At 37.0% G+C, this 16,112-nt stretch overlaps 1 protein-coding gene across 2 annotated transcripts in view; it reads left to right on the plus strand.

The window, feature by feature from the left end:
* The first annotated feature begins 1,189 nt into the window (after positions 1 to 1,189).
* The window catches only part of alms1 (ALMS1 centrosome and basal body associated protein), a 35,216-nt gene continuing 20,293 nt past the window's right edge, over positions 1,190 to 16,112 (plus strand). For both annotated transcript variants that reach the window (XM_056471302.1, XM_056471303.1), the window contains exons 1-7: positions 1,190 to 1,248; positions 3,528 to 3,687; positions 4,017 to 4,134; positions 4,829 to 6,734; positions 8,524 to 8,683; positions 8,781 to 9,737; positions 12,522 to 12,640. In XM_056471302.1, coding sequence (XP_056327277.1) covers positions 1,213 to 1,248; positions 3,528 to 3,687; positions 4,017 to 4,134; positions 4,829 to 6,734; positions 8,524 to 8,683; positions 8,781 to 9,737; positions 12,522 to 12,640 — 3,456 coding nt within the window. In that variant the 5' untranslated portion in view covers positions 1,190 to 1,212. The remainder of the gene's footprint in view (positions 1,249 to 3,527; positions 3,688 to 4,016; positions 4,135 to 4,828; positions 6,735 to 8,523; positions 8,684 to 8,780; positions 9,738 to 12,521; positions 12,641 to 16,112) is intronic.

A 16,112-nucleotide genomic window follows, 5' to 3' on the forward strand; every position in this document is an offset into this window, starting at 1 on the left:
CCCGAAAGCTTTTAATAAATGGAAATTAAATTTAAATTTGGCCTGGTATTAATAAGTTTTTAGTGTAAAAAATGTTATCTCTTTGTGGCCTTTTCCATCTTCACAAATGTAGAGTTATTCAGTGTTTGCCTAATTTTAGAACATTTTGTATTAACTTGAAACTTTATTATGAATCTGTCTGCCTATCGCAGAGAAATAAGAAAGCTGCTAAAACAACTGAACTGCTGAAAAAAAATATATAATCATTATAATCATTACCTTTAAGCTATCAGATCCCTTTTGGTATGCCTAACATTCTTAATAATCTAAATATAGTTTGAAATATTTATGTTTTATTTATTTTGATATATATTCATATTTTCTTTCATGTATTGCTTTTTTTCTTATCCCTTGTAACATTTGTGTTACTAGATGTACAATGAATATTTAGCATTTGTATTCAGGTCACACAATATTAGCACAAATTAATGTTTTATGTATTCTTACTAATGTTAATTTTAAAAAAAATGAAGTGATGGGAGAGGAGTAGGTAGATTCCAAAAATGAAAAAGAAAGGAGGTATATCTGCAATGAACTCGAAAGTCAAAAAATCGAAACACAAGAGATTTCTTGGAAAATGATTTACCACAATAATAACAATAATAATTTATTAAACATAACCAGGCATACCGTCACAAATGCATTAAGCTAGTTTGATCTCTTTGTCGGTTACTGCTGTTACAACCATTAAACAATTATTTAACTAAAAAAGTGGCAAATGAAATATGTAATATGTATTCTTCAGTTTGTTATGCAAATTTTTGGCACCTGGTGTAGAATACAGACTTTCCCATTTGGTGTTCACATTTGGGGTAGACAGTTCTTAAATTAACTGCATATTTGACACACAATAAATGAGTTATCTTTCTTCCCGCGCCACTACGCGGTTTATTGTTGTTCCATAGCAACGGCTTCAATTTATTATGAAAGTGAGTGACACTGCTCACGTTATCCATTCATATGCTCTGTGGGGTTCTTGAGAATAACATCACGTTTTGAGATGGTAAATAATACATAATAAAAATAATATATTTTATCACTGAGCCTGTTTACATACGTCACATGTTTTCTATTTTTTATTTTCTATTTTCCGCCAGTGTAAGGGTTAATTCAAACATCTGCAACTGCGCATGCGCGATAACGTCTGCGTCCGTCACAACCTATGGTCACAACATGGATTCAGTAGGGGATGCTGCAGATGTAAACAATGTAAGTTTATGGAAATCGCTTTCATATAATAAAACCAGATATATAAAATCTGTTTCAAATAATTCCAAATGTACCATCTTTTGATATAATTTCGACATGATTGCTCTAGGCTCGCGAATCGAGACAACCTTGTAGCTACTATCACTGCATGGCAACAAGTGAGCTGTGCTCAAAGTTAGCGCTAATGGCTGTCCAATGATTTGCTGCCAATAAAATTATGGTTATGACCATATGTTGTCGATTTTAAAACAAATTCATGAAATCAGAATAGTATGTAACAGCTTTAAAGGCGTCGGCTAACTGTTAGCTGCTTTAGGCTAAATAGTGGTTAAGTTGGTTTTATATTCGCACAGACTTTCTCCTTAGTAGTATTGATTCAGAAAATATTCTTTGCACATATTAAATAATGAAATCATATTAGCAGCCAAAGACTATCAAAGATCAACATTAATGTTCATAATCAATTAAATAGTGCTAATGTTGTTTTGAAGTCGTACTTGTGATTTCAGGTTGAATATTCAAAGAACAATAGTAAACAATATAGGGAGCATGTCACAAGTTGTCACTGAACGAATGTATATTATAAAACCATTTAATAAAACCGTATAATATAAAACCAACTTTATCTCAATTTCAGCTTCTTTATTGTTTATTATTTATTAGGAGAATTCTACATACATACTATTTGTCTAAGTGATGATTACGCAGGTTTTAGCACTACTTACTACAAAGTTAATTATTAATTTTAATTATAATGATATGTATAAAATAGCAAGTGAAATACAATCTTAATGATTAATTTATATAAAAAACACATAACTTTACATAATATTAAATGCAATATCATTTCATATGAGATACTGGTATGTTTTAAATCAAGACATGCGTATTTGAAATTAGAGTAAAATTGGTTTTATATCCGCACATTCCTTCATTTCCTTCATTGACTTTGAATATTCGGTCTCAAATGGCATGCAAGTATGACTTCAAAACAACATTGAAGTGTATTTTAAAATCGATAACAATGTTTTTTCCTCCTTTTTACTCCTATCAACTAAATTTGACCTCCCTAATAACCATCTTTTAGCCAATTTAATGTTTGATAGCTTTTTTCAGACCAAGTTTTAGCTTTTCAGCCACCTCCTCCACCTCTACATCGGCTTATTTTTATGTTGTTTGTTTTAACGACAAACATTTGGCTTCAGCAATCAGTCCAAAAAAAATGACTTATTTGTAAAGTATACTCGTTCTTCAAAGATTTGATCAGTTCTTCTTTAAATGGAAGCATCCATAATGTCCAAAGCACCAATCAGAGAGTGCATTTTTATGATGTCATCATGTAGACTTCTTACGAAAAATTTTACAGTATTTTAAAAAATACAAGACACTTAAGTATTTTGATTGAAAATATTAAGGCATTTTCTTCAGCCCCTTCAAATACAAATTACAAAACACTAATTTGCATTTAAAATACGTATTTGAAATACATGTATCATAAATACTGCCCATCCCTGTGTGTGTATATATATATATTATAAATCAAATAAACAAATTAGTACCTAAAACTTAAATTGCAGGTGCACTAACAGGTTAACATTCTTATGAAAGGGGATCATTCACCCAAAAATAAGAACTCATGTTTTACTCAAGTTTTTTTTTATCTGTATGATTTGAATGAAGGAAGATTGCAGTTTTAAATTGTTAAATATATAATTGCTTTGCTGTATGAGTAAAACAGTTGAAGTCAGAATTATTAGCCCCCCCTGAATTATTAACCCTCCTGTTTATCTTTTTCCCCAATTTCTGTTTAACGAAGAGAAGATTTTTTTCAACACATCCCTAAACATAATAGTTTTAATAACTTATCTCTAATAAATGATCTTTGCCATGATGACAGTAAATAATATTGTACTAGATGATTTTCAAGACACTAGTATTAGCTTAAAGTGACATTTAAAGGCTTAACTAGGTTAATTAGATTAACTAGGCAGGTAATTAGGCAAGTTATTGTATAATGATGGTTTGTTCTGTAGACAATCGAACTCAAAGGGGCTAATAATTTTGACCTTAAGATGGTTTTTAAAAAATTATAACTGCTTTTATTCTAGCCTAAATAAAACAAATAAGACTTTCTCCAGAAGAAAAAAATATTATCAGACATACTGTGAAAATTTCCTTGCTCTGTTAATCATCATTTAGGTAATATTTAAAAAAGGAAAAAAATTAAACGGGGGATAGTAATTCTGACTTCAACTGTATGTATGTTTCTACCTTTCCAGGCGACTGCAGAAACTTCTTGTCAACAGCATGGACAAAATATACACGATTCAGAAGATAACAGACCATACACAGCCCCTGCAAATGATGGAAGACCATTTATTAACCCTCAGGATTCAAACATGCAGCCAATGATGAACCGATTTGAGATTTTACAACTGGGTACAGAGAGCTGGTGTATGTACAGTGGGCATCAAAGATCTGAGATCACATTAAAAACTCAGTTTAAATCTGATATAAACACTCTTTACTAGATCTACAAATATATCAAGATACTCTTTGGATAATTGCCAAATCACACTGAAGAGTATTGTCAGGCTTCATGCAGCTTGAAGTTGATTTTTTTATAATACAAAAAGTATATTTAAAAAAAGAAGCAATTCTCAGATGTTTGAGTCCCTTACTGTAAATGACTTTATGCCTCAGATTTACTTTCAAATATGTTTTTTAAATTAACTTTCATAATGATTTCAAATCATTTTGTTTTTCAGAGTTTCAGGATAGCCAGCTGTCACCTGCGCTACCTCTGCTTCCCTGCTTGGACAAATCTAACTTTCTTTCTAACTCCAGTGTTTTTCAGGATACAGATTTAGAGTTTGCCCCTCTTAGGTAATATTTGTTTAGCCACACTTTTGGCATTTATTCATTCTTTTCTTTAAAAAAATAATAAAAAGGGATGCACCAAATGTTTGACCACTGAAAATTATTGTCATTTTCGTTTTTTGACAAAAAGTGAAAATGCCTGAAAATATAAAAAGTCATGCTGAAACCCATTCATTTCATTGCATCATGCAAAGACCAGTTAGCAAGAGCAGCAGAGCGTGTGCCCTTTATTATTTTCAGCTTAGTATTTTCTATATTCCACTCTGGACATTGTGTTCATGAACTCATACACTAATTTATGCATGAACTGCACATGCTCACCGGAAAATAAAAATTCATTCAAATAATAGCCTGACAGAGCATTTCGTTTCTACGGCTTGTAATAGCGCAACTGTGCTGTCATGACAACGCTGGTAAAATGATGCCTCTTGACTCTGTCAATATCTGTCAATAAAATATCCTTATTTGATTGGTCTGTGCTTTTTAAAAATCAGAATAATCTATGTTATTGAGTTAAATTGAAAAAGTCGTTCAGAATTTTATTATTTAATAAGGTAACATTTATCACAATGCATTTTTGGTGCATCCAGAGTTTTTGGGTTTCGTTCCAGAATTTTAATTACAGTGCATCTCTAAAAATATTATCCTATCAGTATGTTAACAAACTATATATTTTTTTCTATTGTGTTCATGTTCACAGGGGAATCCCAGACTTCTCGGTTATCCCTGAGAGATCTTCAAGGATTTCAGATAAAGCTGTAACTGTTGATTCTCAACTTCAAAATACTATTCATGACCAGGCTACGATTTCTGAGCATCCTCTGGAGGTCCCAACAGCCTTGTCAGAGGGTGAAATTAGTTCCTGTTCACTGTCCCAGCACAGCCTGTCGCATAGTGACCATCCAAGAGGACTTGGAAATCTAGGGAGTGTATTGAATAGTGATGAATACAAAATCAACAGACATATGGAAGGAGAGGAGCAGACTGCTGCTCAGCGGCTTAGTGAGGGGATGTATGCTCGGCCTTTATCAGAGCTTAGAGAAGAGGAAGTTAGTGTGGCTGTTAGCAACAGTAGTGCTATTTCTTCTCCATCTGAACCAGGATCAAATCATCAGAACACTCAGAAAAACCTGACAAGTCCCTCCAATCTTCAAACAGACAGAGAGCAGCCACAAGGGGGCTCACTGTCGTTGACATCTTCATTTCAGAAGGCTACAGTTTCAACTGCTCACTCAGATGTGTCAAATATAACGTTTCGTGATTCACAGATGGATACACACCAAACAACAGACCATCTTCTGACTGCAAGTGGCTCCTTGTCTGCACCAGTAAGTAGGCTTCATGGTGGGAACAAAAGCTCTGACAGTGGACAATCTTTCACCCTAGCTGGTGAAGGTCTGATACATGTTCCAGGTCTGCAGAGAGCACTTTTGAGCTCTGGTGGTCGTTTAATTGGAGCAGATGGCTCATTCTTGAGCTCTCAGCCTGTGTTTCAATCAACACCTGCAGTACCTCCCACGAGACCCCTACCTGCATTGTCTAAACCATCTCTCATACACTCCAAACAAAAGGCTGTTGCCTCTGCAGCTACGTTACCTCAAAACAACCACTCCAGAACTGGCTTGATGCCATCATTGGATCTAAGCGACCAACATTCCTCTTCTATGTACTCTCAAACAACATCTAGCAGACCAATAAAGACTGAGCAAACAGTGCCGCATGCCCATTCTGTCTCAAACGAACACATTTCTCCGGCCGTTTTAAATCAAACAGCCGCTGACACGTCTCGCTCAGACACTCACCTCTTTTACTCCAGTACAGAGAAGAAAGATCAAGTTTCTCATTTGGCTCTTGGGAGAGTACAGTCTCTTCCCACTCTCAGCTACTTACAAAAAGTAGATGCCTGGAAAGCCAATCAGAGTTCGAGCAGGTCGTTTTGTGATAATTTGGCCCTGCAAGAGGTTGATAGTGTGTCACTAAAGAAGAAAGCACAGGATGTGGCATCTAATACATTGAACCAAATGCACTCTCGGGACAAGCATCAGACTCTTGGCAAGAATGCCAGCTCGCAATCGATTCAGCCACTTTCCTCGTCTCATTCTGGAAGCGTCTCGCCTCGTCGTGTTGATGAAGCCGGGGCAAGTATTTGTAAAGGACAGGCATTCGATTCACCTGTAATTCGCTCACAGTCTCACTCCTCCCTGAGCTCTGTGGTGACCTCAATTCAGAGAGACACAGGCACACTCAGCCAGCAAGTCCCATTGCCACAATCTAAAGATGTTCCAGCCACCAATCAGTCTTCCTTAATTTCAGGTGGAAGTAATGAAGGGATGAATACTTCAGCTGCTTACATGGACAAAAACACCATCAAGATGTCTCCTTTCCTCAGTCTCGGTCGCTTTAGTGACGTGTCCTCAAGCGCCAACTTGAGCAGCACTCTCTCCAGCTCTCAAGGCAGTTACCGTGGTGAGCAGAGTATGCGGGCATCAGTGGGAGCTGCGTCTTCTGTAGTGAGTCTTGAGGTGGATAATTACGCCCCTTATTGGACCTCCAGACCTACTTCTCCTCCTCACACAAGGGAGTTCAGCATTGAAGACAGAATCCCGGTAAGTTCACACAGCACTGAAGAAAGATAAAGGCTTAAAATCGTGACGTCTTAAAGGGCCACAAAACCCCCCTGCCTCAGCAGACTGTTTTTACACCTCTAGTTTGAAAAAAGTCAGGAAAATGGGTGAGTCTCTGTTTAGGTGGGAGTGTCGGGGGAGGGAAAGAGGGAAGGGTTTGCATAAAAATGGGAGTTTCCGTTTAGGCACACGCTGATTTTCACAGAGGCAAAACAAACACAGACGCAGAGGAGATAGACAGTCACTGTGTTTACATAGACATCAGTAATCAAATTATTTGCCAAATTATTAATTTGTCAACTTTAACTGCAGTTTGGCACTTTCACTTTCATTCAGGAACGTATCATGCATGCCCCCCGTGACAAACGAGATATTGGATGCGAGGAACTGCTGGAAGAGAGTAGATTTAATGGAATGTTTGATACCGCACACCTTATGAGAGAAAAAAAACCCAGCATTTCTCAGTAACTTGGATGCGCTCGGTAGGTAGCATCAGAAAGCCGTGTGTGTATAGACTATACTGTCACAAAATGCGGTAAAAATCCTACATGATGGTAATAGTTTGATTAAGGTTGTTTACATGTTTACACTTGGAGAGCAGCATTTACAGCAGATCTTTCAGTTCATAATATTGTAGTCATATTAACGTACTGTAAACTTAGTAACTAAATCATTTTGACTAAGGTACGCCTTTAAAAACTGAAAGAGTACTGCTGACGATACAAACTAACTTTGCCTCTGAATAAACTAACAAAGACCACTGATCGCTAACTTATCAAATCTGTAGAGACAGGACAATCAACACCAACAGGAACTGCGTCTTTTTTTTAAAAGAATAAGAGCAGCAAATCTGGATAGCGCCATTTACAGATGCGAAAAGCTCTTGGGTAAAAAATGTTCCTTACAAACATATTTCTGTCGCGTGCATTGTAATCCACTTGAGTCCAGCTGCGCTCTCATAGCGGGAAATGAAAACAAAACCTTGGTTGCAGCACATTTATAAACTCAACACTGACGACCTGTGTCTCCAAGCAATTCTTCTTCTTCCACTTGTTTTGGCAACACGTGGTGTCTCTCTGCCGTCTGAACACTGTAACAGGTAAAAACAGTCTTCGAAGCTATCATGCATATTAATGAAGTTGCACCTCATACTGTGTACAATAGAGCACGCTGATTGGCTTGAACCAAGTCTTTCTAATGAATTAGTGCTAAAAGCGCAAAGACGGCACGTTGTACTTGCCAGTACAGACAGCCATTCTACACGCTGGAATACAGATCTAACTAAGATCTAATCGCCGTGACGTAGCTTCAAAAATTTGTTTCAAACCGGAAGAACAAATTTGCTCGAACTAACGCAAAATCAACCAATTTTCACTTTTTTTGTGAAATATATGTGTCCTAATAGTGTTTATAGCAATGTGGGACACATTTATGACTGTCAACATCTCAAAAAATGTGTTTTGGTGTTTCGTGGTTTAATAATTTTTAAATATGAGGCAGCAGTTACATCCAATCCAATATTATTTTATTGTATTGCAGGGGTTGAAATTAACCTTTTTGCTTGGTACCACTGAAAAATAAATAGTCCATTAGAGCTTACTGTACTTCAGAATCCAGTTAGTATCCCTAAAACACCTAAAATATGTTTGATTACTAATAAAAGATGTGTGGCATGCATTATTACACAAATATCTGAAAAAAGCAGACCCCCTCAATAGTCAGTGTATAATTTAAACACTATTTAATGGTAATTTTTTTTTTATCCCTGTAGTTGTACCTACTAAATTTGGGTATCGACCAATCACCTTCTACAATCCTAAATCCCTTTACTCGTCGTGGACCGATCAGGGAGCCTGAATTCTCTCCTACTGACTTATGCACCATCAAAGGCTCCATAGGAACACCAACCAAAAGCACACAACCATCTGAAGGTGAGTCAAAGACTACATTTTGTGCACAGTATTATTGTTTGTATAGCGGAGCTTGTCCTGTTTGGTTATAAAGCCATATATCTGTATTTCTCTATAGTGGACAGTCTTCAGAAGGAGACATTCTCCAGCTCTAGTCAACACTCAACTGAATCCAGTGCTTCTGTCTCACACCAACTATCAGTACATGAGCTAAGCCAGCCAGCCACTAACAGCAGTGTAAAGATGATATCAACCCAGGCAGATGCTGCACCACTTCAGTCAACATCACATCCTTCATCATCCCTCCAACAATCTGATGCTCCAGAAAGTGAAGGGAGCTTTAGTTTGCCAGTCCCAGAATCAGGGCCTAGAGAAGTGGTAAAAGCGGATGATGACTCTCTTGTGGGTTCTGGCACACTGCATGAAATCAGGCGTTTGCTAGGCCGAGCAGAAAGCCTGGTATCCGGTCGATCTTCGTTAACCTCCTCCCCTGGTTCACACCGCTTATCGGAAAGTGACACATCGCTTGTTTCGCTAGGACGAAATGCTCGAGGTTATCACACTGACACATCTCTGTCAGCTGGTGGGAACCTTTCTCTACTGCTGACTCGCTCTTCATCAGACTCTGCTTTGAAAGGAAGCTTGTCATCCTCCCAGGGTCCACAGCATATTGATCGGACAACTGTAGAACCTACTGCTCTCTCTTTAAGCAGAGAAGAAAGTTTGAAGTCACGTGACCTCCGTGTGACCCCAAGGCGGGCTGAACCTGAGGGCTGCAGCGCTGCAGACCCAGATAAGGGAAAACCAACTACAACCACATCTGCCATACAGATCAGTCTCCCTTCGATTGCAGTGAGTGTTCCACAGAATGAGGAGGACAAGTCTGAGGATGCTCCGATTGGGTCCTCGGAGAATAGTTTGTCTCATGTCTCTGCTGAGGCTGAAAGCTTGAGTGACAGCAGTAGCGAAAGTTCATTGGCTGCCAGAGTTGCCAAACTCCTTCAGAGTGAGTCGCCTGTTTCTATGGTTACAAGCCGGCCAAGCACAGCTGACCCAGAAGATAGTCGTGCGCGAGGTAAACACTGATTTGTCTAAGACAGAGATGCCCAAACTAGGTTGGCCTATGGTAACCTTTGATTTGGCTCCCTATGCCATCTGAGGATGGTTTAGAGCAGGAGTGTCCAAACTTGGTCCTGGTGGACCAGTGTCCTGCAGATTTTAGCTCCAACTTGCCTAAACACACATGAAGGGATGTTTCTAGAAAGCCTTGATTAGCTAGCCCAGGTGTGTCTGATTGGGGTTGGAACTAATCTTTGCGGGACACTGGCCCTCCTGGACCAAGTTTGGGCATCCCTGGTTTAGAGATTGTCATTTCAAATTTAATGTAAACTTATACTTGTCCGTTTTATTGTTAAGCTACAAAAAAGCTATCTGAAATTAAATGTTTTAATGTAAATGGTGTAAATTAATCAAATTTAGTTTAAAATGTACATATGACAGAGAGAGGACAATGCAGAGACTTTGGTGAGCAAATAAAGGCAAAGGTAGATTCTGCATGACTAGTATTCAGCTCCACTGTGTTATAAATGGGATTGTTTATGTTTTTATTCCAATAAGTTGGGTTATAAAACTTATACTGCATTAGTTAATACAATTCAAAGTAATGCTTTCTATTTATTTTTTAATATTATCAAATTAATTAGGAAATTTCCCGTGGTGATTTTAATGGAAAATAGTTTGGTATGTTTATCTTTGGCCCACAACTATCAGAGATATTTGGTTTTTGGCCCTTCATACGAAAAAGTTTGGGCACCACTGATATAAGAGCATGTAGGTTCATTTATGCGTTTTGTAACCACCGGTAGTGGCTTTCTTAAATGGACACCCTGTTCACCCTGAAATGAAAATTCCTGTAAAAAACATAGTGATACACTGACTATGTTTCCATCCATCTATTTTCATGTAATTTTTGGAATATTGCATAAAAATGCTTAATGTAAAGAGCCCCTATTATACATTAAAAAGGGTCATATTTTGGTTTTGGGGGTCTCCAACAACAGGCTGATATGCATGCAAGGTCAAAAAACACATTTGTTGTCTTATAATAAGCATTTATTTTTACCAAGTTATCCCAATGACTCCTATATGATTTGTTCAGCAATTCATTTGTTCCCAAACCCCTCCTTAGCACGATGCTAGTCTGCACTAATTGGACCAATGACAGTCTGTTGTGATTGGACGACAGCGTTCAGCGCAAGACAGAAGAAATGCCCACCATGGCTTATGAACAATATTGAAGTAGTCAGAGTCCAGAGTGTATGTGTGAGCGTATCTGCCAACACTCCTGTTTTTCCCGGGAGTCTCCCATATTTCAGACCCATCTCCTGCCACCCTACCGTTTTGTTATTTCTCCCGGAAAACTCCCATAATTTCAACCACCAGCATATTGCTCTATTCTTAACCATAAGTAAAAACAGTAACACACATTCAGTATTAATGCACACAGTGGCAAAAGCTGAACTATTTTGAAACTTTTACCGCCAGACGTGTGTAGAAACAGCTGATGGTGGCTATAGCAACGACAAGCGGCAGTGGATCGCAAGCTCACAAACGCATTTAAATCCACAAACAAAGCAGCATGCGTCGCTTTTTCAACGTGGCATTAGAAAACAAGGAGGCAACCATTTTAATCATTTTAATCACACTTACTTACACTTGTGAAATGGAGGAAGAAACTGGTACATTAACTGTGTACTGTAAAGTTCCTGTCAAGCTCTGACAAAGTCCCACACATCAATAGTCTTTCCTGATCCTTCCTTTAATAAACGGCCGACGAATCCCCCGTTGTAAGATTGCTGAAGGCCCGCTGTAGATTGCTGAAGCACTCACCAGAAAAATGACAGGAACACAGCACAAGACTGGGGCTATAATGTTGAGGTATTTTCGCAAAAATAAACCTCAACCGCTGACTCTTCACTGTTTCATCCTTGGGTAGGGAAAATAACACTTATTTTCCCTCACACTTCCAATTATATCCAGCTGAGCACAGCATCTTCGAGACATAATTTAACGTTTGCTACAGTGTTCTTCTTATTCTTCTTTGCTACTGTGTTTGTCGGCGGGGATGGGGGTTTCAATTTTGCCGGGTTTGCGCGGGCAACAAATGGGCAGGGCTTAAATTACGTTTCCACATCACGCCGGCATGGCTAAAGACTCGTTAGCAAGACGATTCATTTGAACCTTGATGAGCGACTCTTTTGTACATGAATCAATAGTTAAACACGACGACCTTTCAGATTTAAGCCTTAGCTGTACAATTCAGTTCAGTTAGAGCTGTTACACACTACATGGAAGGTCATTTTCAAAAACCTATAATAGGGGCTCTTTAATGTAAATCCTAAGATGTGCATACATTTGGAAAATGTATGTAAAGAAACCTATGCGCCAACAGAGTAGGATAAACTTTTTATCCGATAAAATAAATTTACATAAACTACAAGGAAAACACATTTACCAAATAAATTCCAGCATGTAAATTAAAAAAAGTAACAGGATTTTGCTTTAACAGATCATGTGATAACAAAAATAGGCATGATGGGGTGACATTAATGGACAAACCAGTGGACTGACCACATTATAAAACATCTGAAATTATGTTTTGGCCACAATCAAAGCGATTATTACCTCTAATATTATCTTAGTCCTTAGCCTATTATTTTTTCTGAAACACCAAGGACCGTGATTCAATTAAAATGTCTTCTCTAATGTTTTACTGCAGAACAAAAGCAAATAAGTAAAAGCGATGTTTATTTAAGTTAACTATTGCTTTGTGACTGAATGATTGAATTTGTCTCTGTAGAATGGATCCTGATGAAGGTTTCTGGTCGCCGGTGTGAAAGTTTAGAGCTAAACACTGAGGACAGAAAGAGAATTGAAGAAATTAAACGAGAGCTTCTGCTGAACACCAAATACACCAAGGTAACATCCATACACTAACATATAACAAAGTGCTTCTGGTTCGCGAACTGTCAACATTTCAATGCTCAGTGGTTGTAGCCAGATCTGCCAGGGATGCACAATATAGTGTCAGTATATTGGTTATCTTTCAAGATCAGTTTATATTAGATATTTAATTGTGTGCTTAGGATCCCTATTTTTACATTTATAACTAACATTTAACACTATGTGCCCTATGATACACCCGGCGCAATAAGGCACAATGCATGTTTGGCATTTTCAGACCAACGCAACATTAATTTTCCTGTTTTTCACCATGTTGTTTAAATAGCAAATCATTTGCTCCACTTTGTGGACTCATGGGTGTGCCGGTCTAGAAAAGAGGTGTGTTAAGGCACGTTGTTGACGTGTTGCTATTTTGAGGAACTAAAATAGACTGCGCAATAGGCTAGCTGAGAGCAGGTCTAAAGTCCAGTGCAGAGCGCGTTAGTTGTGCACCTCGCTTACACATTGCTTAAAACACACAGGATGCACAGCAATACACAAAATATCTTTACAAGTGGGGCATAAAAATTAAAGGATTAAAATATTACTTTCTACATAAATATAAAAATCATCTCGGGGCTTTTTTTTTTGTTTATTCATGACAACTTGCTTTTGTATAATGTTATTATTATTAGTAGTAGTATTTATTATATCCATATTTATATTTGTTTTATTAAAAACAAGCTTAGATTTGTCCACATGTCAGGTTTTGGACCATATGGGGCATAGCATGTGTATTTGGATATAACTCATATAATATTTGACCACACTTATTATTATTGTTCATTTATTTGTTTGCTGGAAATTAGAACTGAATTTATAAATAGTTTTGAAACAAATCTTTGCGCTTAACAAACAAAATTAATTATGTAGGCTGTGCATACAACACCGTTTACTTATCCACAAAAGAGAGAAAGTGAAAGTAAAGGCCGAATGGAGGAGGTTAATTCTTTATCCTCAGCAGATGCTCTGTTTAACTGTTTTCTCACTAGTGAAGCGTTCCTTTTTTTTCTACTTACAAAGTCCGCCATGTAAGTAGCAAATGCACCATGGCGCAACACAACTGAATCTTAAAGGGAATAGGAGATGAGACTTTGATTGGTTTATTCTCAAAACACACCTATAACTCATTAAGAGAATAAGCACAACCCTGTTAGACCATGCGCTGCGGCGCAGAGCGTATTTTTCTGTCCTTAAATTAGCAAAAGTGGATTCGGACACACCCTTAATGCTTTTGCGCCCTTGCGCAAATATCGCTCAAATAGAGCCCTTTGTCTTAACTACACATAACACAACACTTTGATGTGATAAAGCTATCTTTTCCATGTTAAAAGGAGTTTTTGTCCTAACCACCCATAGCTGCGACATGTGAAGTTATTCGCTGTTAAACAGTTTCTATTTCTGCGGTGTCATGGCTGAACAGCAACAACAAAAACTACTGAGACAATCCGCTTGTTAAAGCGCCTTCTGGGTCCAAACGCTACATCAAACTTTATGGGGAGACTCAACAAATGGTAATAATAAACGTTTACAAAGCGATGTAATACTTTAGAAAATCACAATCACAATGTATATGTCCATGCCTAATATACGATGGCCAGACAGTGGTTATTTTTTTATAAATTATTAAAATATTAGTGTATTTATACGTCACCGATATGTCACGACTTAACAAGTGGATGATCATCTCAGATGTTGATTATGTGCTATATTTAGTGTTGTTACCAGTATACAGTAGAATTTGAATATCATTTTATGTTATGTTTGTTGCATACTGAAAGCGGAAGCAAATAGTTTGCCTCAGATCTTGAAAATAAAATAAAAAACAAACATTCAGTTTAAAGATGAATGTTAGAACTGTGGCTCAGTGGAAACAAACAACATCAATCATTTTGCATTCACAATTAATAATGTTAAAGAGATTTAATATTTATTTATTAGGTTATAAACCTGTCCATTTGATTAAGAGTGCAGTGCACTATTCTGAGCCTCGAAATGGCTGGCATTTAAATGTTTCTGTCGTTTCATGTCTGGTTTGGGTTGGACACAATGTTATACTCACTTAAAGCCCCTGTGAAATTAAAATAAAGCAGATGTTAGTATCACTATGTTAGTCTTAAGTGCTGTGCAGTTAATCGAAATTCAGTTTCGATTTCAATTTTGGCTTCTAACGATTATGATAAAACATTAATCAAGATAAAACGATTATTGCATAATAAACCGTCCCCTTTCCAGTTGTACAAATTTGTTGCTCTGCAAAGCTCAGTTACACGTGAAAATTATTAAAAGCATGTACTGTAATGTAACTTTTGCCGCACGGGAAGTGCATTATTCATTGATATACATTCGAATCATGCATGTGTTTAAAAGTGCGAAAAAGATTGCATGCTGTTGTGTGTATGCACGCTCAGCCTCGGAGAAGAGCAGAGCACACACATCTAAAGTCATCTTAATCTGAGCCCGTTAATGGTCAAATACATGCAAATTTGTCAAAATGCAGTGTTTAGTGCTTATTCATATTTACCCTTATTCATGTAATAAACAAATTAGTTGAGAATCAAAAGACAGGTGAAAGTGAAACCATAAATCAGAACCGTACTGCTCTTAAAGAGTCAGCGCGCAATTTTCCTGCTTCTGACAACTAAAGGACAAAATCACTTACTGCTCTTGACTGAAGGACTTTTGTAGCTATAATTAAAGTTCTTTTCTTACAGTGAAGATGGTTAAAGCACAGTTTGTTTCATATTTTTATTCTATGTTATTTGATCCTTGCCATGATGACAGCACATCATATTTTACTATATATTTTTCAAGATACAAGCATTCAGCTTAAAGTGCAAGTTAAAGGCTTAATTATGTTAATTAGGCAAGTCCATGTATAACAGTAGTTTCTTCTGTAGACAATCAAAAAATTGTAAGCTAATAGTATTGACCTTAGAACAGTTTTAAAAATATTTAAACCTGCTTTTATTCTAGCCAAAATAAAACAAATACGACTTTCTCCAGAAGAAAAAAATATTAAAGGAAATACTGTGAAAATTTCCTTGCTCTGTTAAACATCATTTAGGAAGTATTTATTTTTTTTAAATTCTGTATTTTTCAACTGTATATCATTTTGAATAATTGTGATTACAATGATGACCAAAATAATCGTGATTGTAATTTTTCCTATAATCGAGCAGCCCAAGCATATCCATAAGCAAATGTGCTACAACACAGTGACAAAATTTGCATTAAGAAAATATAAACATTCAAAGCTTGCAGTTTGTCACTTCAGCCTATAAATGGTTCAATTTTTTTTTTTGACATCCCCTCATACTTTAGTTTCTCATCAAATCATCTGACCAATCAAATGCTCTCTAGTATCTGACATGTCTGCCCACTTCAGTACACTGCTCATTTGCATTTTGTTTGATGTGCTTGATCTCAGCCACTCTCATTGACAGAG

Source organism: Danio aesculapii, chromosome 13, assembly GCF_903798145.1.
Source record: "Danio aesculapii chromosome 13, fDanAes4.1, whole genome shotgun sequence".
Classification (NCBI taxonomy): Eukaryota; Metazoa; Chordata; class Actinopteri; order Cypriniformes; family Danionidae; genus Danio; species Danio aesculapii.